This window comes from Haemaphysalis longicornis, unplaced genomic scaffold, assembly GCF_048455015.1.
Source record: "Haemaphysalis longicornis isolate Haplotype H1 unplaced genomic scaffold, Haemaphysalis longicornis Haplotype H1 scaffold_1, whole genome shotgun sequence".
Classification (NCBI taxonomy): Eukaryota; Metazoa; Arthropoda; class Arachnida; order Ixodida; family Ixodidae; genus Haemaphysalis; species Haemaphysalis longicornis.
Window position 1 is genome coordinate 447,602,840 of NW_027526203.1, and position 24,630 is coordinate 447,627,469.

The 24,630-nt window shown below is 46.1% G+C and overlaps 2 protein-coding genes across 3 annotated transcripts in view; one reads left to right on the forward strand and one right to left on the reverse strand.

Annotated features, from left to right (window-relative positions):
• On the forward strand, positions 1–16,776 carry Sec15 (exocyst complex component Sec15). 2 transcript variants are annotated; one of them, XM_077687676.1, is made up of 16 exons: positions 1–151; positions 1,095–1,260; positions 2,113–2,685; positions 3,023–3,069; positions 3,175–3,295; positions 3,366–3,437; positions 3,504–3,707; positions 3,774–3,883; positions 3,942–4,053; positions 4,124–4,203; positions 4,272–4,329; positions 5,920–5,992; positions 6,063–6,169; positions 9,827–9,968; positions 10,037–10,110; positions 16,507–16,776. In XM_077687676.1, exons 1-16 carry the CDS (start codon positions 18–20, stop codon positions 16,732–16,734), a joined length of 2,301 nt encoding a protein of 766 aa, XP_077543802.1. In that variant the 5' UTR covers positions 1–17; the 3' UTR covers positions 16,735–16,776. The 2 variants fall into 2 exon arrangements, with proteins under 2 accessions (XP_077543802.1, XP_077543803.1); XM_077687677.1 differs by lacking the exon at positions 1–151 and adding an exon at positions 494–698.
• The window catches only part of LOC144155952 (unextended protein-like), a 16,866-nt gene continuing 9,001 nt past the window's right edge, over positions 16,766–24,630 (reverse strand). Inside the window, exon 6 of the mRNA XM_077687675.1 lies at positions 16,766–17,321. Coding sequence (XP_077543801.1) covers positions 17,053–17,321 — 269 coding nt within the window. The 3' untranslated portion in view covers positions 16,766–17,052. The remainder of the gene's footprint in view (positions 17,322–24,630) is intronic.

The window sequence follows — 24,630 nt, forward strand, 5'->3', positions numbered from 1 at the left end:
ATGGCTGCACTGCAACAATGGCGGACAATCTCAGCTTTGACAGCGATTCTTCATTTCTCAGTCAGCTTAACCAGCTCAGCCAGCTGTCACAGCACCACATCTACGAAGTGGAATCTGGCGGAGGTGTCGCAGCAGTTTCCCCCTGTATCGGGTAAGTGCGGCAACCTGTACCGCTTGCCGACTTGAACGCTGTCATTTGACAGGGCACGAAGATGCTGCATACATGAAGTAACCTATACCTAGCTTTCCAGGACGGTTAGCTTGTAAAGGTTTCGCCTGGATTTCACATTTGTAGAACTTGTGCGGAGATTTTCACATTCCTGCCGATTTGACTTATCCGCTTTTGTATGCGACATAACACGTGAGTGAGGCACATAATAATGCGAGCTTTCTTGTTGTTTTATCCTCAAATAAACAGCTTTTTGTAATTAAGATTAACCAAAAAGCATGTATCGGACCAAAAATCGCTACTTAACGGTTAATTGGCATCCACCGTGGCGCTGCGCTCGTGGCCGGTGGCACTGTCCCGTGTCTGCTTCCTACTTTCGCCCCTTTGCGTGGCCGAAATTTCGTTGACCCCATGAGATGATCGAAAGCAAAGTCCAGGCAGAGCCGTGCACGACAGGACGCCTTGAACATGAGCATCTCCTTTTTGAGCTGGAAACGAGCGACTCGAGCAGCGTCGGTCTGGTTCTCAGGTGCGAGACCTCCAGGCACTTGGCAACTCCCCACACAGGGCACAGTGAATTTTCTGCGTGTCTCTCCCAAAACGGTTGTTTAGCAGGCTTACAGTGACTGACGAAAGACACTATGAACACGCAGTCAACTGTCCCAAAACTGCGAAAATGGGTGCATGCAGTCCTTTGGGATTTTAATTTGTCGATGCCGAAATACTGGCGACGAAACTGTAGGCTTCATTTACAGCCAGCTTGTTGGATTCGTTTACCGGCGCTTCGCCTAACCGATATCACGTACCGCTAGTTCTTCAGTACTGCAATCGCCCGCTTTCAAGCATTTGGCGCATCGTTAAAGAAAAGGGGGCGGGGTTTACATTCAGATCTCTGTTAACGGGTGTATACCGTAATTCTTCACAGGGCCATTTACGATGGAGACGAGCATGACAAGTTTCTGCAGAAACTGGACTCCCGTATCAGCGATCATGATCGGGAGATCGAGAAAATGTGCAACTTCCACTACCAGGGCTTCATTGACTGCATCCGAGAACTTTTACAAGTACGGAGCAAAGCTCAAAAGCTGAAAGTAAGTTTTTTTATTTATTTATTTCAGCCCTTATTTTCACTACAAGCTTGCAAATGTTACTAACAATTCGACAGGCCATGTTAAAGGTTGCTGGCAACAGACGGCTGTGACCATTCCCCTCCAGACAGTTTATATATATGATCAGTGCAAAGTTGTATTTCCTAAACCCGTTTGCCCGCCCAACGTCGCGATACTGCACTTGCCTCTACCCTGCCCTCCCACCTGTCGAGTAATTGAGGTTTCCCTGGCCATAGATGCTACAACTCGTCTGGCACCCAGGTCAGATTTTTCCATCCTTGAGGACGTTTTGTGACGGCTGTCTTTTCCCGGTCTGGGTCTGCCGTTGAGAGAAGCAGCAGGTCTACCAGCTTTTCCCACCCCCTATTAATGCCAGGAAGTCAATCCAGATGGGTTCAGTCAACGCCTTCCCTTTTTTTGCTATGACTCAGGTCGCTTGGTTTGCAGCGAGGCGTCTGGCTCTGTTGTGGATGGTCTATGTGGTTCCCTAAGATGTCATAATCTGATGTTAGATGCCTACTCACCAGGCTTCATCATTCCAGTGGCACTCCAAAGAAGCCGCTGAATGAGTGCTGAAGTATAGCACCAGGGTGTTAGATCCCAATTTGGACTATAGTGTGTCTGTGAAGTACGCAGAAGCGGGGCAGCCTTAGGTAGGTGATATGGACTAGTGTTGTTACGTCAAGACAACGGCCCTTTTTCATTGTGCCTCATGTCAGCATGGCAGCTTGAGAGTGCCTAACTTGTGTTCATGGAATTGATAGAATTCCACAGCCATCTCGATCTCTACTGTGGGAAGTAGCTAAAACTGTGCTTGCTTTTCTATGCTTCCAGAATGAGGTAACTCGAACAGACCAAGACCTACAAGAAACGGCAAAGCGTGTTCTCCAACGAGCTGACGAGTTAGTCAAGTATGGTCACATCCAAAGCAACATTGCCTGGACGATTGGGAGCCTGAGTGTGTGCCTGCCTGTGCTCGACATCTACGCCAAACTGATGCAGCAGATGAAGGACCGTCGCTATTATCCAGCACTCAAGACCATCGAGCAGTTGGAGCATACATACCTGCCGCGGGTGTCAAAGCATCGGTTTGCCCAGTCAATGGCCGTGTGCATACCTCGACTACGTGACCGTATCAAAGACGCTTCCATGTCGGAGCTCAAGGACTTCTTAGAGAACATACGCAAGCATTCAGGTCGCATTGGAGAGGTGGCACTGAATCAGGGCTGCAAGCAGGAACTGGACCACGACGAGGAGATGAGTGCTCAAGACCTGGTGGACTTTGCACCAGTTTACCGCTGTCATCACATCTACAGTGTACTAGGAGCACGGGACACGTTTGAAGCTTACTACCGGCAACAACGCAGGCATCAAGCTCGACTTGCCTTGCAACCCCCGACAAACATGGTGCAACATTTCTGACCTGCCGTTGTATTCAAACTAGCATTTCATTCTTTACTGGGTCATGTGTTATGCAGCATTGAGTTCTTGTTGGCAGCGTTGTTTGGGTAACTTTGTTAGACAGACCTTTGTTTGACTGAAAATTTGCTGCTTGCATATTGTACAGGCACATTACATTTTTAAATTGGTCATTTCATATTTAGCTGCTATTTTTAATCAGTGGCCATTCTTCTATTCATATTGAGTGGTGACTGGTATAAGGTAACACCCAGAACCTCCTAACATGGTGCTGTCATTAGGTGTGATATAAATGCAGTGGTGCTGATGCATTTATAATTTCCAGCACGAGACAAGTGGTGGATACCGCAAATATTTTGCTGAAATTGTTGGGTGAGTCCTAAGTGCAGTATTGCTTGCTTAGCAGTTTGCATTTTTAAAGCTGTAGATTTTCTTGAAACTTGCATAACTTCGCTTTTCATTTCCGTCTTGATTCAGGTTCTTTGTGGTTGAGGACCACATCCTGAACACGGCAAGTGGCCTTGTGAATCAGACCTACCTTGACCAGGTTTGGGACAACGCCCTATCAAAGATAACAGCATCCCTTAGGACACATTCTGTAAGTAGCATGCAAATAAAACAAACACAGAACCTTAATTGGTTTCTTTACATATGTTGGTTACTTGTAGGCCTACTGCACAGAGGCAAGCCTAATGCTTGAAGTGAAGAGGCTGATTCTTCTCTTCAGTGAGACACTGCGGGTAAGAGGTGCTCTATTAGCTACCGGCATCCCCTGGAGGCAGCTCAAGCTTCTTTCGCATTTGCAGAGCTATGGATATCATGTCGACCCGGTGCACAATCTGCTGCTCGAGATTCAGGAGCACTACAATGAAATCCTAATGAAGCACTGTGTCCAGACCTTCCGCAGCATATTTGACGATGACTCTTACCACCCCATCGAAGTTGCAACGGAAGAGGAGTACCAGAAAGTGCTCAAGACTTTCCCATTTCGGGACGAGGCGTTGGAGAAGGTCTGTTAGCGTGCTTGCTTTTTTATGATTCGCGAAGGCAACGTGCCTGTTGTAACTCTTTTGCAGGCGCCCTTTCCAAAGAAGTTTCCATTTTCTCGCTTTGTTCCTGGCATCTTTGATGAAGTGAAGGAGTTCATTCGAGAATGCTTGAAGTTTTCCGAAGACCTCAATGTCAGGTACATGCCCCGTCAACATCACAGGTGTAGCCATTTTCTCATGTCTACAAACTTGCAGCCAGACCGAAGTCGAGGACATGGTTCGCAAAGCCACTAACCTGCTGCTTACTCGAACACTTGGTGGCTGCCTCTCTTCGCTCATCAAGAAACCAAATGTTGGTCTATTACAGGTGTGTATAAAATGCCTACTTTAGACTTTAGTCTTGTGACGGCTGTAACCGATTGTACCTCCTCAAACAGCTTATACAAATCACCATCAACACGAACTACCTTGAAGACGCTAGTGTGTTCTTGGAACAGTTCATCTCTTCCATATTCAAGTGAGTTTGTTAGTGGTAGTGCAGCAGTTCGTGTGCAAAAAGTGCATGATGGTCTCTATTTCTTGCAGTCGCTGGTGTGGTGACAGCCATCATGTTGCCAAACTTCAAGGAAGGACAATGTTTAAGGTGAGAGCAGTTGAGAGAACAGGCTGAGTGGGAAGGACGATGTTTAAGGTGAGAGCAGTTGAGAGAGCAGGCTGAGTGGTGAATTATGTGGTAAAACCTCAACAATACGAACCTCTTGGGGCAGAAAAGGTTATTTGTATCATGAAAAATTCATATAATCAAACAAACTAAACAAGCAAAAATATGCATAATTTTTTTCTATACTTGCACTTCCAGAAGTACATTACAGGTCCTGTGTCTTTTTGCTTACCTCGAGATCACTGACAGGCTCAGAAAATCCATGAAATTATGTACGGTAATGAATTAAACAAAGAGTTGTTGTAGTGGAAAGGTGCGGTTATGATTTGTTTTTAATTACATGAATTAGACCAGTGGTTCTCAAATAAGAGTCCATGGAACCACGGCAGCATTTCAGGGGTCCACGAAGCCTTCCCCAAAAGTTTCTGTCCCCCCTGTTCATTTCTACTTTTTGCCATACCTTGCTGCCAATGCAAAAATGTGGCTTCGCTGCATGGCATGTATGCATTTATTTCTTCTCTGCGTGTCACATATTTTAAAGTTGGCTTTTTGCGCAACACGACAGCTATGCAGAAAAGCCAGGCACACAAAAGGCAGCATATAAGTTTTTGAGCGACTTTTGGCTGCAAGCGCAAGTCGTTTGACAATATGACAGCTTAAACATGAAATTCAGCCCCAAAAGGCAGACATTGAATATGTGCGGGTGCCTTTAGCCGCGTTTGGTGGGAACTGTTTGACATTATGACACGGATCAGTACAGTCCATCGCGGGGTCCTCCTCCATCACTTTTTCAAGCCCAAAAGGGGTCCCCGGCACACTCATGGTTGAAAACCACCTAAACAGACCATAGACACTGTTTCCCATTACCATATTATTGGTGTAAAAGCACTTGCTGATTCGTATATACAATATATTGTGTCTCCAGAATGTGTTCGTAGCAGCCAAAATTTAGCCCATTAGATGCAATGCACTTTCAAAAGACTTTCAAATTCGTACATTCCAACATTCGTATCAGCATGGTTGTATTATGAAGCATATAAATATAGATAAAAAAAAAACTGGCCGTGGTCTGCATCCCGAAGTAGTTCTGCGTGGTGGGGTGCCCAACCATATATGGAAAGGAAGCCGTGGATCTTTGAGCCATCCTCTGCTGTCCTTCTCCCATCAGGTGATGGATTGTTGTGGGGGAGTAGTCGCTATGTTAGAGAAATTCCCGTCATGCTGTAGACAACTCATAATGTGCAATGAGTAGCAAAGTGGGAGGTGGTGTTACGGATACCAGACAGTCAACACGGAGCTGTGGTAGTTGGATATACGTGAATCTGTACTCGTGTACTGACACCTGCTGTTGTCGTGAAATAGCTTGGCATCCTTGTCCAGCCCTCTCTGCAGAGACCAGGTTACAGCCACATTGCAAAAGTGGTGCAAAGCAGTGGTGCAATCCAGCATTTGCGAGGCAATCCTTAGGGCCCCCATTGTGTGTCACACATTAAGGTGCCTATCTTTGTTTCACATAGGCGTTGACTGAAATCCTTGTAACATTGTGGTGCTATCATGCTTAACGAAATGCAGGATGCCCGAAAAGATGCGGAGGACCAAATTTATGAGCAGCTGAAGGCCAAGATTGGGGAGTTTTTAGAACTTGGTGAGTTTTGGAGACTTCAGTGTAAAACAGGATGTGCCTGCAAACTCATCAATTGTGTTCTCTTCTTTAGCCCACTACGATTGGCTTCTCGTAGAACCCGAGGGCCAAGCCAGCAACTACATGATGGATCTTATTGCGTTTCTGAACAACGTGTTTCAAGCATTCACCAACCTGCCGGTACGTGATCATGCCACCCTAATCTGCTCTTGCCCTGTAATGGAGAGTGTATCCTTGAAAACTGGTGTACACTTAAGTATAAGTTTCAATCATAGTTGCATTACTGCCGAGTAACAAAGCATAGGGTAGGTACGATGTATTCATTTTTGTGTATGCATGTGGTGGGGGGGGCATTGTGAAGGATTGTTAGGAGGACCTTTGTGAGAAAACAAGATTGCACTCCCAATGGGCAGCGTCTTAAGCCATGAAGAGAAAATACAACTTCGTTTAATTTGAGAAAGAACTAGGATTCAGTATCTCACTCAGCTCCATTACAGCCACAAAAGATGTTTTTTTAACAAAAAAAAAGCAAGAAGTATTTAAAACTTTCAAATTTTGCGCCACAGTGACGTGTTATTAGCAAGAATGGCGTCATACGGGCCAACAATAAAACATAATTTTCAGTGCCTTAACTGCACGTTAGCATTCAAGTGATGCGGTCAAATGGAACTAGAGGCCCCACGTCCAGTCATGTGTCGTCGCGACAGGTCAGTTAGGCGGCCTCCAATCGCACAAACAAGGTTCCGTGACGTCATAGAAAAGTTGCGGGAAATTGGCTAGGGGGTCACGACTGCTTCACACGTTTTCTTTAATATCTCCGTTATTTGTTCGAAGATTCTGATGATATTGGTATCATTGTTATCGGGACTAAGCAGTCTTTCTAATAAACCCAACTTGTATGTTGTCTTCGTGGCTCCTTTAAAGAGAGGCATCCCTTGCTCATCCTACACTCCTTTACTTTCACAAGTAGCCCAGCAATGTTTCCAGCATTAAAAAGGTTCCAACCAGTGGTGCTGCTCGCATTCAGAACTGTAAACGACGTGCACAGGAGCTACTGGCTTGATTACTTTTGGCAGTTCTAAAAATAAAGTGGAGCACCATGGTGCAGTTTTCTGGCCACTTAGAGCTTCACAGAGCCCCACCGGCAAGGTGCAGCCATGAACGAGATTTAACTACTCTTTTCAGTGGTGGGGCTTGACGGTGTGCTGCAGTCTCCAGGCTTGTACACGGCCTCATAGGAAACGGGGAATATTGAGTACAGTCGAACACGGATATATCGAACTCCAAGGGGATCGCGAAATAGTTCGATATATGAAAAATTCGATATAAAAATATGGGCTCTGAGACCTCACCTATGGCGAACGATCAGTTTCCGGTGGGCGCATTCAAGAATGACAACTAATTCCGCACTCACGACGCAACAGAACGCTTTATTTCCGTGAAAAAAAAAATCGCTGATCTTAGCCTGCTTCTTCGTCCTGGAAATGAAATTACAGACGCTGGTCTCAATCTTCTCGAGGCCGTCCAGGTGCGACAGCCCAGTTCCTTTCATGTCGCCGCAACAACGGCGAATCAAGCTGAACGCAGCGGCCACTTCACCCGCGGAGTACGATCGTGTAGCCGCCTCCTCGTCCGGACGATCTTCACCACTCGAGCTATCGGCCTGGGTTCCTGCGACCGCAGCTACAATATCCTCGTCTCCGAGGCTCGAAACAGCCTGAACATTGGTGTCAGTGTTCTAGAAGTCGTCGGCAGACACTCTGGCTGGAACAGCAGCCGGGAAAAGGGACGACAGCTCACGAAACGTGTCGCCCATGCACTCGTCATCGTCGTCGCCGTCTTCGCAAGCTTCGGAAAGTTCGGCCGTCACAAAGCCTGCCTTCCGGAAGCAGTTGGCACACGGTCTCCTTCTTCACGCCGTTCCAAGCGCTTGTCATCATATGTATGGCTCCCAGCAGGTCAACCTTAAGCTTGGTGCCCACGCGGAGATTCATCAAAAGCCTATCGAGGAGTCGCCTCCTGTACCCGACCTTCGCCATGCCAGCGCATTCCTCCACATCCTCCTCAACCTCAATCGGGGGTGCAGCGACCGCCGAAGAGCACCTACCAGCTCCCGCGGCGTTCGATATACCCGATGTCGGGAAAAATACGGTTCGATATAAACGTACGAATTCCTATACTTTTACACAGAATTTTCAAGGGGATAATTTACGAGTTCGATATACTAGACAATAATTCGATATACCCGTGTTCGATATATCCGTGTTCGACTGTACTACCGTATTAATTTGATTTATAAGGCGGTCATGATTATAAGGCGAGGGTGCCGAAGAGTAAAAAAAAATTGCCATATGTATATATACTGAGCTTCGAATATAAGGCGGGGTATGACTTTGAGACTACGGATTTTGGAAAAAAACCTCGCCTTGTATTCGAATAAATACGTGCTTCCAAGAGTGCTCCTGTTTACTCCATTGCATCTTGCCTTGGCAAGTACAGATGGGTATGGTGTCCGATCATGGCAAGGTGCAAGGTAGTCGGGTGTTCTGTAATGACGTCTGTCACACTTGTGTTTGTTGCAGCAAACTCTTCGTGGCGTAAGTATTTGACCTTTAACCCTTTGCAATCCAGAGGGTTTACCCCTTTGTCGGCGCTTCCGGTCCGCAACCAATTTGGCAGTTTCTGGCGCCGCGAAGAAAAACAAACTGTGCAGGAAAGACTCGCAGGATGTTTATTTTTTCTCTTGCATTCTGCTTGCAACTCCTTTACTGATATTTGAGAAGCGTGTGAAACCGCTGAAAGCATTATCTTGGGTGCAGGCCAGGGTTGTCACTGCAGGTTTTGCAGAAAATTAGTTTCCCTCCTGCCTCCTTTTCTTTTCATATCACTACAAACAGCACAGTCCTTGCTGGTTCAGTGTGGGACCTTGTAGATAAAATGGCTCGTCCCAAATAGCCTTTCCTCGCACTCCATACATGCTGATGGGCCCCGTTTTTTGGCTCGAGCCCTCAGATCGCCCACCAGCTGTCGTATCGGGTGGCGACGGTACTGCAGGTTTCACTGATATTTCTCCGCATGATTCTGCAGGTGTGTGCACCTCCAAATAAAACTATTTAGAGTAGAAATCTGTAGATTCCAGGAAAATTTTTTTGCGAGGTATTCATTGTCTTTCAACAAAATGCGTAGCTCCGCCCGATGCTGTCTTCGCCATTGTGGTCTTCGTCACTCGCTTCTGTCGAATCGCTGTAGATACCTGATGGTAGATACCTGATGTAGATACCTGTCATCACTACCTGATGGAAACACGTAATTCTCTTCCTGACTAAAGTCATCATCGCTTTCGCTAAGTGCACCACCGTAGAACGCTCGCAATGAGAAAGTGGCCATGCTTCTCGGTGAACAGCCTGCACATAAAAACGCTGCGCCATGCAGAAGGCCGTGCCGAACGTTGTGCAGCATCCTAGTGCAAAATGAATAAGACTTACACAGAGTTCACTTATTCCTCGAGAGATGGCGCATCATGTTTACAAAGAATGCACGCACGGCGCAGCGAAAAGAACCGCAAAATTTAACATTGAACACCCATGTCGGGCATATCCCGACAATTGTCTGCTACGGCCGTTTTGCATTGTCGGGACGGACCGCAAAGTGTCAAATATAGGAATACTAACTGAGAGCAGGTTCTTGATAAAGATGGAAATCCTTTCAGCCAGTGGTAAGATTCATGATGTAGCAGGAACAGGGCAAGCATAGTCCATCAACTGAATTTTTATTAATTGAGAGCACTGCAGAAACTCGTTCATGCAGAACGGGTCTCCCGTGCTTGCTCTTGTGCAGGACAAGGTGGCCCAGACTGCCTGCATGACTGCCTGCCAGCACCTGGCCACGTCTCTGCTCAACATCCTCACCTCGGAGGACGTCAAGTACATCTCCATGGGTGCGTTGCAGCAGTTCAACCTGGACGTCATCCAGTGCGAACGTGAGTAGCAGCTGCAGGGCACCCGTGGGGGGACAAGCGGCTGACTGTTGTCCCGACTGCTTTTCCAGAGTTTGCCAGCTCAGAGCCGGTCAAGGGCTTCAAAGAGGGTGTGCTGCAGATGTTCTTTGTGGAACTTCGTCAGGTATGTCACACAACTGGATGGTCGCATTGCCGAATAAAGCTTGAAACTGCTAGAAAGTGCACTTGACCGACTACTTCACGTCTGCTGTCCTTGCGGCACTGCACGATTCCAGAGGGGAAAGAGACGTCGCGCGTGGCAAGGAGCACGCACGACTATGAAAAAAGAGGCGGCTGCGGTGAAGAGGAGTGTAAAGTGGGGCTGTAACCATACTCCCTCCCTAGATGGCCATGCTTCACTGGGCTGTGTGACACACTGTGGGAAAAGCCAGCTTACAAAAACAAAGCTTACAGCGATTCCTTCAAAGTGGGCCTCACCTCTCGATGCAAGTGCATTGCTGGAAAGGCGCGTTTCCAGGGGCAATTTAAGCAATCTTGTATCAAAATATGGAAGCCCTAGGACCTGTCTTCATTTTTATGAATTTTTTCATACACTGAAAATTGTTGCTCTACGCTTGGTCTGCTGCCGGAGGTTATCTGCTGGATCCTAGCCATAAATGGCTTCACTGTAAAAATATTTACACGTCTCGCCCCCAAGTGTCCCAGATTTGGGCTTGGTTAAAATGCTGAGAAAAGTTCCTGACCCTTTTCTCAACCCATGCTGCCTTAGAGCTTTTTTTTTTGGTGCTGTGCATGCTTTCGAAAGAGATTTAGGATCGAACCATGTCAGATCCGATTTCCCTTCGCAGCCGTGTGTGGGGGAGAGTTTGTACATTTAATTCTTCAAATGATGCATAACTTCCAAGCACAATGTCGCAGCACGGTACGACAGGCAGGCATCAGTTGTTTGCGAATAAAAATGCTTTGGCGACTTTTTGTCATTGAATGATAAATGCGTTTAAATGATTTAGTGACATTCATGTAAATATTATTCAGCATGCAGTAAATAACACACTTCCATCGTGCAAAAGGGCAGGTGGGAGGCTACTATGAGGACACCCTCAATGCCGCGACTCCAAGTCGGCAAGTGCACCTGCCAAGGGAAGAGCTGGCGTGCACCTACGCTAGCTCTTACACTCCTACCACATTATGAGAGAACTAGTGGAGGGGGCACCCTTGCTGCAGTTTTCGGTGCAGAGACAGAGCCTGGGATTGACAGCTGATGCTACAAAATAAACTAGCAACACTTCACTGTTAAAAAGGCAAGCCTGTATACCTTAAAGGGAGACTGAGGTGATTCGTAAACATTGCGGGATTACGAGCGCAAATTGTAGTCTGGAGTCTGTAGGCCATGTTTTGACCACTCTCGCTGCGTTTATGCGACTTTATTCACCAGAAAAATCAATTTGAAAATGCCGTCCTCCTCTCAGCATCCTCGCCCATTTTCAGTGGCATTTTGTATGACGTCAGAAAAAAATGGCTTGGCTTGACTGCGCTACTGCACCGCTCGCCGGCCTTCCGACAGTCAGTCGGCCCAGTGTTTAGTCCGCTGGCTGCCGACGGATCGTCACAATTCGTTCACTCAGTTGAAATAAGCCACGATACGTTTGTGAATGGAAGAATGTGCCTTTTTTTAGTTTGTTGGTACACTGTATCAAGCTCCAAGTCCAGGTCACTCCAACTGCACAAGCGCACATGCGACGCTTTGCTGGCTGGTATGCTGGTAGGAAAAACTAAGGCCAATTGAAGGCAAAACAGGAGTCAGCGAAGTTAATATAGGTAGTAAGGAAATAAAATCAACCGAAACTTTTACCGTACAGCAGAAAACTAGGGTGCAGGAAGCACTTTTTTGCACTGGGTGAACAAGCACAGCGGTCAGCAGCACGACCAAACATCTGCGAACGCTTTGCCGTCTAAGAAATGCTATTGCTAGACATGAGATATCGTGAAAATTCGGGGAACGCTTACTGCACGAGTGCTATACAACAAATAGTCATCTAAGCTGTTTGAAATGCTGAAACTAAATAAAAATGTAAACTGGTTGTACATTATATGCCTTATATTTCCACCACCGGCAGCGCTGGCTCGTGGCCGAGTGTTCTGGAGTGCTAGGCATGTCATTTTGCAGGTCGCAAGTTTGAATCCCTCAAAGTACAACCTTTTTTTTTGTAAGTTGATTTCTTCGTTTTCGGCCGATGTTTTCTATACTGAATTCACCATTTTTGCGCTGTAACGTTCATTGCTCTACGAGCGAGTTCTCGTTGGCGTGCTGTTGCCATAAGCACTGACTGCTTGTGGGCAGTGGGCACAGGCCAGAATCAGCAAACCCTTGGCCTGGTGCGAACACGCTTTTTACGATACAGGCAAGAGTGAGGCAAGCTCCAAAGATGGGGGAAAAGCGCATGGCATTTGAGCGTCTGCGGTGACGTGGAGGGTGTTCATCCACTGCTTAGGCCTCGGCTAGTGATCGCTACGATTCCAAGCCATCCTGGTAGGCTTATCTGACACATTTTATAGCCGACAACATGGCAGAAGCGCACGGCAGGGCCGTAGCCAGAGGGGGGGCTTGGGGGTTCGAACCCCTCCCGAAATCTTTTCCAGGCCGCACATAAGCAATACTTACTGTTACTTTCGACAAACCTACCCCCTTCCTAAAACCCATAACCCCCTCCGAAAGAAAATTCTGGCTACGGCCCTGGCGCACGGTATGGCGATTACCGAGATATCGAGAATGCCCATGCAACGATAACGTCGGATGCCAAGCATGTTTCACAGAACTGAAAACGAAACTTAATTGAATGCTAATCTTGTACATCGTCCAATCACGTAGCACCTTTACCTGACGTCATTGCGGTTAGTTAGTGCAGCCGCTGCAAACCGCACATGGTAGTTTTTCTTCTTTCAGGCTTTATGAAATAAATACCGCCTTATCATCCGGATAAATGATGAAAAGTGTGTTCATTTGAGCCAGTCTACGCAGTGCAAGCAAAAACAGCAGCATGACAAATTCACTTCAGTGTCCCTTTAAAGGAAAGGAAGGGTTTTAGAATTAAAAGAAAAGTTGACTAGCAGCAAGTACACATTGAATAGTTCCCGTGTATGAAATATTTTCGCAATACATGCAATAGAAGCGGCGCAATACGCAAACAAAAGTGGCCTGATGCCCTGCCCCCATCTCGACGCTCGATGCCGGAAGACCGAAGAGTAGAGGCGAAAACCAGCCAAAAAACGTCGTACCTAGACTTCCGGCCGGATCGGCCGCCACTGCCATGCTCTTTTTGCCGTGTTTTCTGTAGATGCTCGCCACAGGAAGAATGATACTTGTTGTTGTTGATAGCACTCATTTGTACAATTTTCGTGTTCAAAAAGTATGCACGAACGCCAAACGAGGCATGCGTTACCATGCCGTATTCCTCAGCAGGATAATATCACGCCGGGATGTTTTATAACATACGGAAGCAACTGCTGAGGTGGCTGTGCTTGATGACAGAGAATATACTACACTACGTTAGATACTTTGTAAAATACTCCAATGCGTTTTTCGTATTTTTTTTTTCTTTTTCTTTTTTGATGCGACGGACTTGAATGTTCACATTAGTTGTTAGATTTGGGAAGGATGGTGAATAATGCTGTACTTTGGCCCGGGATGTTTCGTTCAGTTCCAGAAACAAAGTCACATTTGTTCAGGAAACACCTGTTTCGTTAAACGCGTCTGTTGTCTTTCCCTGATGGGCTTAGAACAGTGCTCAAAAACCCAATTTTTGGCGAAACTAAAACAAGGTGCCAATCCTGATTGAAGTTCTCTCCTGGCTAATAGGTAAACAGTATTCCTACAAAGTAAAAGAACCAAGACCACCACATTACTTATTTTGCAAGTATACATGCCACGAGAAGGTAATATTTGTCTGAAATGAAAAAACACCGCTCCGAACCACCACCGTACCATAATTTGTGAGTGACCGCGGGGGCCTAATTCTTCACCCAAGATTCCGTGTGCCTGCATATTATAACCTGGCAAGCACTTGTTGCCACTGAACCTCATGTGTGCTCCAGCGATAGTCGATATATATAACAATGAGACTGAAAAAAGTAGAAGCGAAGAGTAAATATACAGCCTTTATTCGACTAGCGCGGTAAATGCTTAAATCTAGAAATGCTGAAACAGGCCAATGATATATTATCACAAACGTTGGTGATTGTCACCTAAAGTAACGTTACTACAACATAACTGCCTTCTCCAACTGGTCTGTTAATTATAACGAGGTGGCTGTAATATTGTAGCAGAATACGCAACGCACACGCGAAAATCAAGCCTTACTAGAGCCGATACTGCTGCGGAGGCACCAGTATGCTACAATGTTTTCAGAATAAATGCAAGTCAAGCAGTAAGACGCCCCTCATTGAAGTGCAGCTGGCGATCGCGGAGGCGCCTTAGCGCCGCTGCCCAAATGGCGCGCGCGCGCGTGTGTGTGTGGGTGTGTGTGTATGGGGATGAGTAGGGGTGTGGGGTGGACGACAACGAACAAAGGAAATTCAGAAGCCGAGTCTGCTTATTGTTTTATGCGTGTAACGGCAACATGTCTCACATAAGCGTTTACAGCGCATGAACGCTATATTTTTGCGCAGTGCACCGACGTGCTTTTCGCTGGTACATTGTTTATAAAACCCCGCTTAATCTTGGGCATAAATGGTTTCGTATATAGTAACATAACAAACACTTCAGGCAGTACCTAATATTAACATAAGGAATAGAAACCCCCCTATGCTGGTCGCCCAGTTCATAAATATTCTGACGGAACCCTCTAGCCGACGCCACAGTCACTGCTTTGTGGTTCTTGGTCGTGTAAAGCAAATTCAAGATCCAAGATACTTGAATGAGTAGCACGGGAAGTTGGAAAATAAACTTGCCGTCATGTGCGAACACTAAACTGTAAGCTAAATTGCCGAAAAGGCAAGTGCCGCTGCCGTGAGACCGTTTCCAATGCTTCCGACAACCTGCACGACCGAAGGGTGTCCTCCTTTGACGTCATAACGGGCGCAACCAATCAGAGGCGTCAAAGACGAAGAGCGTGCGCCTTTCAAACGGGACGGCGGGGTTTGGAAGATAAATGCTGGTTGGACTCATTTACGATAAAATTCAATGTGATATTCGGAGTCAGCGTGCAAGAAACTATATAAACGTGCCTCTAACTCAATTTTTTTGGAAAGCGTTTCAGCTTCCCTTTAATTAAAGGGGCCATGAAGACAAAATACGTTTGGTTTATTCGAAGACTTCCTCACTAGAACAATAATAACGCCACTTTTAACCCAACCTTTACTCAAATGATCTATGTAGCGAGGAAAACGGAGAACAGGCATGCAGCTCATGAGCTACTGTTCCGCACTGAACTTATGACGTATTATCAGCAGCTTATTGCAATTGGCTAAGGCCGACAAAGTCCAACACAAATTAAACATGGACTAGAATGAGCTATTTGCGCTTGAATTTAGTGCATATTCGTTTTATAGCCGTAAGAATGCTGGGGTAAACAACACAAGTTATGAACAAGCATGTAAACATAGAAGCAGCTAGTGCGGCACTTTGCCGGCCGACACTGCCAAACACAGCCGTCAAGCACATTGGGCTTGTCTTGACATCACACTAACTGGCATAAACGGCATGACCACTGTTTGCGAGTCATCAGGAGAAGAGTGCTATCAACCGTAACAAAAATACACCAGGTGAAGTCCGGTCAGAAAAAACCAAGTGCGAACAGTGGTCCTTGAGCGATATCTAGGAAGGCGGACGATAATAAAGTTAGCGAAAGGAGCATCTAGTGGATAGTGGCAGCACGAGTCAGCATACTGCCTTTTGTTTTAGGTACCTGCCCAGAATATGTCATTGCCAATGTCACAAAACATAGCGATTCAGTGGGAGAATTGAAATTTTCACTTAAATTGCTTAATTTCTCCGTGAATAAAGCATCATTTGCTGCTCGGCAGGTGCTGAAGGTACTATAAAACACCACATCTTTTGAATAAAACAAACTTGTACTTTGTCTTTATGGCCCCTTTAAAAGATTGTGCAGTTGCTAAGTGTGTGTGTCGCATGCTTGTGCCATGAACTTTTGCTTTAAAGCAGGCATTATGACCATGAGTCATGCTATACCGTTTGTGAATCAAGATTTGAGTGGGCTACGGGAAATGTGCTAGTGGGACAGGGAGGGGGTGCTGGCCCTTGAGCTTGAAATTCATTTAGTGGCCACCATGATGAGCCTATTAAGTAGTGTCATTACATGCAAGAGCCTTTTGCTGCTCCCGGCCACGGCGGCCGCTTTTGTGATGGAGGCGAAATGCAAAAACGCCCGTGTGTTCGAGGTTTCGGTGCACGTTAAAGATCCCCAGGTCGTCAAAATAAATCCAGAGCCCTCCACTACAGCGCGCCTCATCGCTTGTGTAGCGTTGGCACGTTAAACACCACAATCAATCAATCATTTCTGCTGCCCAGGTATTGCAGTAAAGCTTTTGGGGTGTGTTGCAGCTCTTGGACCTGTTCATGGCTGAGGATTGGTCGACCTACTTCCACGACCACGGGAAAGAGACCAGCCGCTACCTGCGTGTGAACCCAAGCCTGGCCCTGCTGCTCCTGGAGAAGGTGCGCGAGGCAGACAAGAAGAAGAACATCTTCTCGTCCCTGAAGCAGAAGGAGCGCGACAAGAAGAAGCTGCAAGAGACTGTGCTCAAGCAACTGCGCCAGTTGGTGGCCTGAGCAGCAACGGCTGTAGCAAGGAGCAAACAAGTCTGAAACATATTTTATTGATCGCTTTGGCAACATACTACTGCTGTGTGACCGTTCTTGTATACACTACTAAAAAACAGTTAACAGTAACTCTGAAGCGAGAGAAGACAATGTTGGCTACCATGGAATAGCAATAATGCGTGTGGGCCCGCGGCGGTCCGGGCCCGCAGTTGGGCACAACGAGCGAGAGAAAGACTGCTGCTGAAAGACTGGCACCGCCTGTGCCCCTCCTCTCCCGGGAGGAAGTCTTTGGGCCGTGACTAGGGGTGGCACGCTCGGGGAGGCCCATCAGCTGTTCTCGGCCAGCAGGGGCGAGCTGTCGGGGGGCCGGTCGGGAGGGGGCAGCGCCCCGCCACACAGCATGTGGTCCACCTCGAGGTCGGTGCGCAGGGTGGGCCGGTCGAGGCGCGACGCCTTCAGGGCCGCCAGGTACACGGACCGGTGCACCCGCATGTACATGGTGTCCATCACCGCCTGCACACTGTAGTCCGGCACAAAGGGCTCCTCGGGCAGTGGCCAGCCTGCCGGCTCCCCCGCCGCATTCGGACTGTCCGGATCTGCGACCGAGGATGAGGGGAAAGAGTGCCCGTGCTGTTGAAGTCACCGACAATTCAATGTTGCGCTCAGCTCTTCAGTTGATTTAACCATGCATGAATAAATCTGAGAACGACAGACAAATGCAGCTTTGTGAGCCCTCAAGCCATCTGTGGATTCTTTGCCATCAGCGATCAACCCTGCATGTGCTTTCAATGGGAAGAAGTACAGTTTTAAACTTGTGCACAATCATCTCCTAGTGTAGGGGAGCTGGCCGTTGACTCTACACAAGAAATTCTTTGAACTAAAAACTGGTGCGAACATTCCTTCTGCACGATACGAATGTGGTTTAAATCTTGAATTGTCAAAGTACTAACAGAAAAGGAGCCATTTCTTTGGCAAGAGGGTGGTCTTGGCAGCTCTGTTTTTTTCTCACTGCGCCCCCAAATGAAATTTGCATGGGGCCAGCTGAATGACTAAGTTGTTACTGTGGTGTGCATGGATGCATTAACTATTTGGAAACATTGCGTAATAAAATAGACATTGTCTGGTTAGCATGCAAATAAAACATAGCTTTTACAGTCTTAGCATTCACGGGCAAGGTGTGAACATTCTAGGCTTCATATCCGATTAAAAAAAAACTTGCATTGAGAGACGTGGCACTCTTTCACCCATTTGTTACGAGGACCAAAAAGAATACATTGCAAATGGCAGCATAAATTTGAAACTTTGGTGTCGTGGGCCCTTTGGGCTCAATCTCTTTCACTGAATGTACTGCACGAGCTTAGGATGTTCCAGTGCCACTGGCAGCCAAAGTGTAAAGTGCAAACCTCTCCCATACAGTGAATTGAGCTCTGCTAGTGAGAGCAGCACAGGAGGCTGAAGGTAAATATGCTCATACCATGGTCTGCAAAGGTGTTTCACATTAATTTCGAAAGGCTCTAGAAACCTGCCATATTATTGGCGAACAAATGAAGGGGAAGAAAGATCTTCTGGGGAGAAAGTTGAAGAAATGCCATGCCGTAAAAAAAAATTTCCCTTCTGCCTGGATCACACACAAGGCGGGAAATCTAGGATTGCACTTATTTTTGTATGCTGCCCTCCCATGCTGGAGTGGATACAACATAACCACACACCTTGTTCAATTTCACAGGCACCCTACATTGATGTGCTGCCATGTTAAAGAGTAACGTGTGTTGCAGCACTTTGGCCAATTCTTCCTGTCTTGCTCAATTTCCTAATGTGGGTAGCGTGTGTCATGTCTAAACGAGAGAGCCATCTGTGGGTTAGAAAACTATACGGGGTTGCCAGCAAACTCTCGTGTGGCAACTCGCTTCAGTGCCGGCATGCGGCTTTCGCTGCACTGTGACCCATTGGTTTCAGCCGTAGTTTCGCTTCCATGTCAAGAAATTTATGTACTGCTGCATGTTAAACTGCAATAGTGCATCTGAAATGGGGCACAGACTGTTCTGAAATCACGCTTAGGGATAATGTAAAAGCATAAGACTTTGCGCATGAACACCTCGATCCTATGTGCGCTTGGTTGTTGACTTAAGGGGACACTAAATGCTGAGTAACTTTTTGTTTCAACTGAAAGATCGTGGGCTCTGTAGCCGTCTCAGCTTTTATTCGACAGCCAATGATGCCTTGTTTGCTGAGAAAGAAATAATTCAAGCTGGCATTTCTCTCTGCCGCTTCCCCTTCATTTTTTCGTGATGTATCCGTGCACGTCGCTCTGAGCCCAGTATTACTAGATCGTCGCCATCTTCCTGAAAGCCTGTCCTCATTGGCTTTCAATTTCATCGCAGTCAACCAGGAAGGGTGTAATTGATGCCATTTTGGTGTGGCGGCATACAGCGAATTCAGCCACCTAGCCCCCGCCCTTATTTGCAAGGAAGGATGACATTGGTGAAGCTTTCCTGGGAACATGCCCAGGATGTGTTAGCAGGTGTTAAAAATGCGTTCGGAGTTGAGTTGGTCAGATAATCTCACGGCCGTCTCATTTCTCATCGATCACGCTAATAACATCTACTTCGCTGGCTGTTTCATGTATACCTCTACATGCGTTAGTGGTCAGTAGGTGTGTCTAGGCAAGAGCATTCACCCGCATGCATTCATCTTTTGACTGCACTGTACGCAAAGCGAAAAATTTCTATGAAATTGAAACTGAAAGAGAGCCCACGATATTTTATGATGTTTGCTCGTTGCGCTTTGTGCCTTTTCAAAAGCGCGTGACCATCAATAGTCCTGCAAACATTTATTTTACATTTGCACGTCCCTTCTTCCTCCATTTTTGTTTCAGGGAAACGCTTAGGCAAGCTGCACCAATCCCGTTTCACTATACATTCTCGGTTTGTGAGGTCACAAAGTGTAGTGCGGGAAAGTTGATGGGGTGTCGACACTTGTTTTTATTGTGCGCTAATAAGCAACTGCTGCTGCTGCAAGTGGTGTTCACAACACTAATCTATCGATATAGGCAAACAAATTCAGCACACGCACCCGTACTAGCCACATTAAATCAATTCCCGTTGGTAGTGTGCTCAATGCGTGCCACTGCTTCAGCGCATTGCTAGGCAGTACCTATATCTGTGCACTTAAGTCTGCCTGAGATTTATTCCATGCTTGCTATTTATATTTAACAAACGCTCGACTACAGACCTACTTAGTATTTGTAAACAAATGGCCAAACTATAGGCATTTGCTTCCAGAATCATGCTTACAACTGAGAAAGCACCACAACTGAAACTGTCTGCTGCTGTTCTCTCCAACTTGACACATATTTGTGCATTTCCCAATTAGGCACTTCATCTTCTGAGATAGTTTAACAGTGTCTTTTCTAGTATCGCTTCTTTCTACAACTACTACCGATTCTATTATTATTCAGTGTACCTTTAAGTTGTCTTTTGCACACGGTGAAAAGTCGAATGCACGAAATCATGCATAATGCATGTGGTGATCAAACTACATGTCCCAGTACGTAATGTGTACTCTGTGCAGGAGCAGTGAACTGCATATATTTAAAGGGGGCATGAAGACACATTGCAAGTTTGGTTCATGCAAAAGACTGCCTCGTTAGAATAGCACTGGCACCACTTTTAACGCAAACTTCACTCAAATAAGCAGTATAATGAGGAAAATGGAGAATAGGCATGCGACATTCTAGCTAGGTACTTTTCCACACTGAACTCGTGACGTATTATGGGCAGCTTGTTGCGATTGGCTGAGGCTGGCAAAATACAATGCAAATTAAACAGGGATTATAAGCTTGCAGAATGGGTTAATAGCGCTTAAATTTAGTGGACATTCTTTTCACACCAGTAAGAATGGTAGGGTGAACAATGAAAGTTACGAACGTACACGTGAACATAGGAGCGCCAGGGTGTACTGAGCGCACTAGGCTGGTTATAGCTGCACAGCCATTTGGTGCGTTGAGCTTACACTGGCCAACTGGCATAAGCGACACTGCCACTTACATGACCTTGCTGGTCGAGCATACCCAATTTTTCATGAATGATTACTATCAGCTGTAACAAAAGTAAGCCAGGTACAAATCGGTCAGAAACAGAGCAAGTGCGGGCAGCGGTCGTTGAGCAGCATCGTCCCGCCAGCTGTGAAGGCAGACAACAAGGCAACAATTCAGGTGTTCTGCCATTCCGCAGCAGCCTTAGTCAACATACTAATGTTTGTTTCACGCACGTTCCCTGAATACGCCTTGTTGATGCCATGCAACACGATTTAGTGGGAGAATTAAAATTTTGGCTTAAAATGCTCGATTTCTTAGTGAATAAAGCATCGTCTGCTGCCGGACGAATGTTGAGGGCTCTATAAAACACCAAACCTTCCAAATAAAACAAACTTGTATCTTGTCTTCATGGCCCCTTTAAGGAAGGGGCACTGCTTCAGGGCGTCCACCAACTGTAAATCCTGAGGATATTATCAAAGAATTCATTTCCACATTATGCGGTCTTAGTGAAGGAAAATGAAAATACAAAATGCTTAAAGGAAGGAAAAAGTGCATGCTTATGTTCACTGGGGGGAGACAGCTCTCTGCTCTGACCTGCGTTTTGCAGTTCACACACTGCGATGAGCGGCATCTCCCCTCATCTTCATTCTCGCAGTCGCATAAAGTACTCCGACCTGTGTGTTGTTGTCCTCCTTTGCTAACATTACAGTAGTTATTGATATATTAGATGCAGCTTTGCTCCCAAATTCTGATACATATTCGGCGGTGCCCTTATTACCCCAAGCAAGTCCATACTCATTCTTTTTGTCACTGTGATATTGGCCTTACGCCTTGCTTTTCAAAAGCTAGGCTATCAGTGCAAATCAGATGCTACACATTAAATTGAGTTTGTAAGTTTCAAAACAATGGCTTTACTTAGCATGATAAACAATACACAATATGTTTGGCCACCCATGCGGTTGGCATTTTCAGCAAAAACTGCCACCATCAGTCGTTACTGTCAATGCTACTGCATAGGTGGTGAAACGTCTTATGTATTACCCTGTTAAGCGCTGGACACATGCACGACCTGTGCACGCGATTCGCATGTGACTGATCATTACGATTGATCGTTAGGACCTGTTTTGGCGTCGTTCGCTGGTCGGAGGAGGCTCACGACGTGCGACTGGCAAGCCAGATGCAGTCGTGCCATCGTTGCGATCGTCGTGAGGCCACAGCCAATGAGAGCCCGCTGAGCCCCAACCGCCCGCAACCGGCTTGCGTTGCTCGGGTGTTGGGAACTTTAGGCTTAGCATCCTGGTGGATATTTGATCGCCGCTATCTGTGAAACTGCGAATGACAATCCGTAACACAACTTTTCACCACACTATCATCCCCTTTCTCGCATGTGAAACTTTATTTCAGCTATAACGGCCGTTTGAGCGATCGGTGACCAAGACATCTGCGTAGCCTGTTTCGATGCTGTCGCGCAGGTATCGCCATCTCTCGGCCGCTCGGCGCACCGCGCGCTTGCATCGCGGCAGATATCTGATCGCCGCTTTTAAAATAAGCCCTGACAACAATTCCTAGCACAATTTTTCACCACACTAACACCTACTTTCTCGCATGTGGAACTTCATTTTAGCGATCAGATTGATTCATAAGAGCAGCGATAAGCGGTTGCTACCGTGGTCTGCACCGGTTCGAGCCGCTGAGTGTGCCGAGCTGGCAGGCGCGGCCGGTGTGCGCGGACTGTTTCTGAAGGCAGAAAACGCTTCACGATTGCCTGCTTTATCCATTTCTTGAGAAAACGCGCGGAATCTACAAATTCAGCTTAGCGATCGTCGTAGTTGACCATGGAGCAAAAACAGCGGGCGGAGCGACGCCGCCGACGCATCGCATGGGCACATCGGGTCATGTGTCTCAAATTCACGCGTACGACTACAGGGTTCGCACAGGTCCTTGAAAACCCTTGAATTTAGAAGTGTCAATTTCAAGGCCTGGAAAGTCCTGGAATTTTTAAATGGTCCTTGAATACCCTTGATTTTTCCGGAGAGAATCAATGGCCCTGCCTTTTCACAAGAATTTAAAGTGTTTGTCATGGATTTTAGGTGTTAACAAATGTAAAGAAACATTGTAACAATCAAGTTTCAGTGTATTGCATGAAATTACAAGTTTGGTGGATTTTCATTATTACAAGGCAACATTGGGAGCAGGCACTTGTCAATCCAATCCGTATCATGATACAATCCAGTGAAAGCCAGCTTCTGTTCTCTATCTTGCATCTTCCATCTAGTCTGTGCCTCATACGCTCCATCTACGTTTGCTTTTATGTGCAAACGGTGGACGTGCACATAGTTCATCCTGCCTTGAAGCAACACTTGCTCCAGCTGATGCTCTTGCTGACAAAACAGGAGATGCAGGCAACATGAACTAAGTTTTGAAATCAAACAGCCTCAGAAAAACACAAAGAAAAAAGAAAAACCTGTAAATACCAGCCATGAAATAAAAAAAAAATAAAGCTGGGGGAGCATTTACGAACCCATTAGCACCTATCTAAATGTGCACTAATGTGCTTAGGTATTGTGCAATAAAAAACTTTTGCATTGTGTTGGAAAGGTTATAAATAATCCAAGATAAAACATTAGATGGGAACCTTGAAAATGTGTTTTCTGGTCCTTGAAAGCCCTTGAAAACCCTTGAATTTTTGCTTTTGAAGCCTGTACGAACCCTGGACTAGTCGTGGCGACAGTCGTAACGATCAGTCGCATGCAAATCGCGTGTACCAATCGTACATGTGTCCAGCGCTTCAAAAGTGACGCCAGTGCTTTGAAATTTATCAATGATGATGGAAGCTGGCTTCTGGAACGTCTGTTCACGCCAAATGAAGCTGTGAAAATGGCGTGACATATGGCCGCATATAAACAACGCTATTTTAAACAATAATTAGAGTAAGGATGTCAGAACCATACAAGTAATTACTGTGCTTTGGACCTCCCCATTAAAAGTGGAAGCTACCTTTGCTTAAGTGCAGTTTTCGCACGCACACGACCTATATATCTTCATGACAAGCTTGCAATGTCCATTCAAAGGTCAGATGGCGGTGCCAGCCGGGTGGGAAGCACTGAAAGCAATAAAGTAAGTACCACACATCGTAGTGGTCCAATGTAAATGGGAGGGAGCTTCTAACACTGTTAACAGCACGACAGCTGCGTAAAAGTAATCGGTGACAAATTCGCACTCTGCAACTTTTTGCTGCATTTGAAATCGGAAATTACAGGTGCACTACTACACCTTTGAACCTGCATTGTGTTGCACTGAACCTCTTGCACAGAGAAGGGCTGACCAACTGCTGGAATCAACTGTAGCTACTGTAGAGCCCCGGTTTAATAACCTGTAGACCATAATGCATTGCTTGGAATTAATTTTACAGCTCATTAAACTTCGTGGCCACCAGTGGCAAGGAACTATTTCAAATGCCCATTTCAAACACCAAAATTTGATGAGCTGTAAAATTAGTTCCAAGTGGTGCATCAAAAAACCACTTCCTAATTGCGTTCACCAGGGTTAATAATATTAGAAAATATAAAGATTACAATTTTATGCCCAACACTCTCTTGCCTACTGTTCCTCCAAAAATGGCTCATTACCTCTAATTATCTTTGGACCTAATTGAACTAAAAAATGGCATATTTGAAGTCGGTGGAAAAAAAAAACCAACAAGACTGACAAGTTTCACAGTTTCCTTAAAAATTAAAAGAAAAGATATAAGAGCCATGCCCCTTAAAAGCCATTTTCTTTCAAAATAAAAGTGATGAGGTGGTCCTTTTTTATCATGAGGACCCAGAATGCTAGGGCAATGCAGTTTTTTGTTTCTGGTTGTAATTATC

Excerpts from the sequence above, each read along its gene's own strand:
- Sec15 (XM_077687676.1), top strand. The coding sequence starts at position 18 with ATGGCGGACAATCTCAGCTTTGACAGCGATTCTTCATTTCTCAGTCAG. Across the intron at positions 3,296-3,365 it reads CATCCCTTAGGACACATTCT|GCCTACTGCACAGAGGCAAG; the intron begins GTAAGTAGCATG and ends GGTTACTTGTAG. Across the intron at positions 3,438-3,503 it reads TCTTCAGTGAGACACTGCGG|AGCTATGGATATCATGTCGA; the intron begins GTAAGAGGTGCT and ends TCGCATTTGCAG.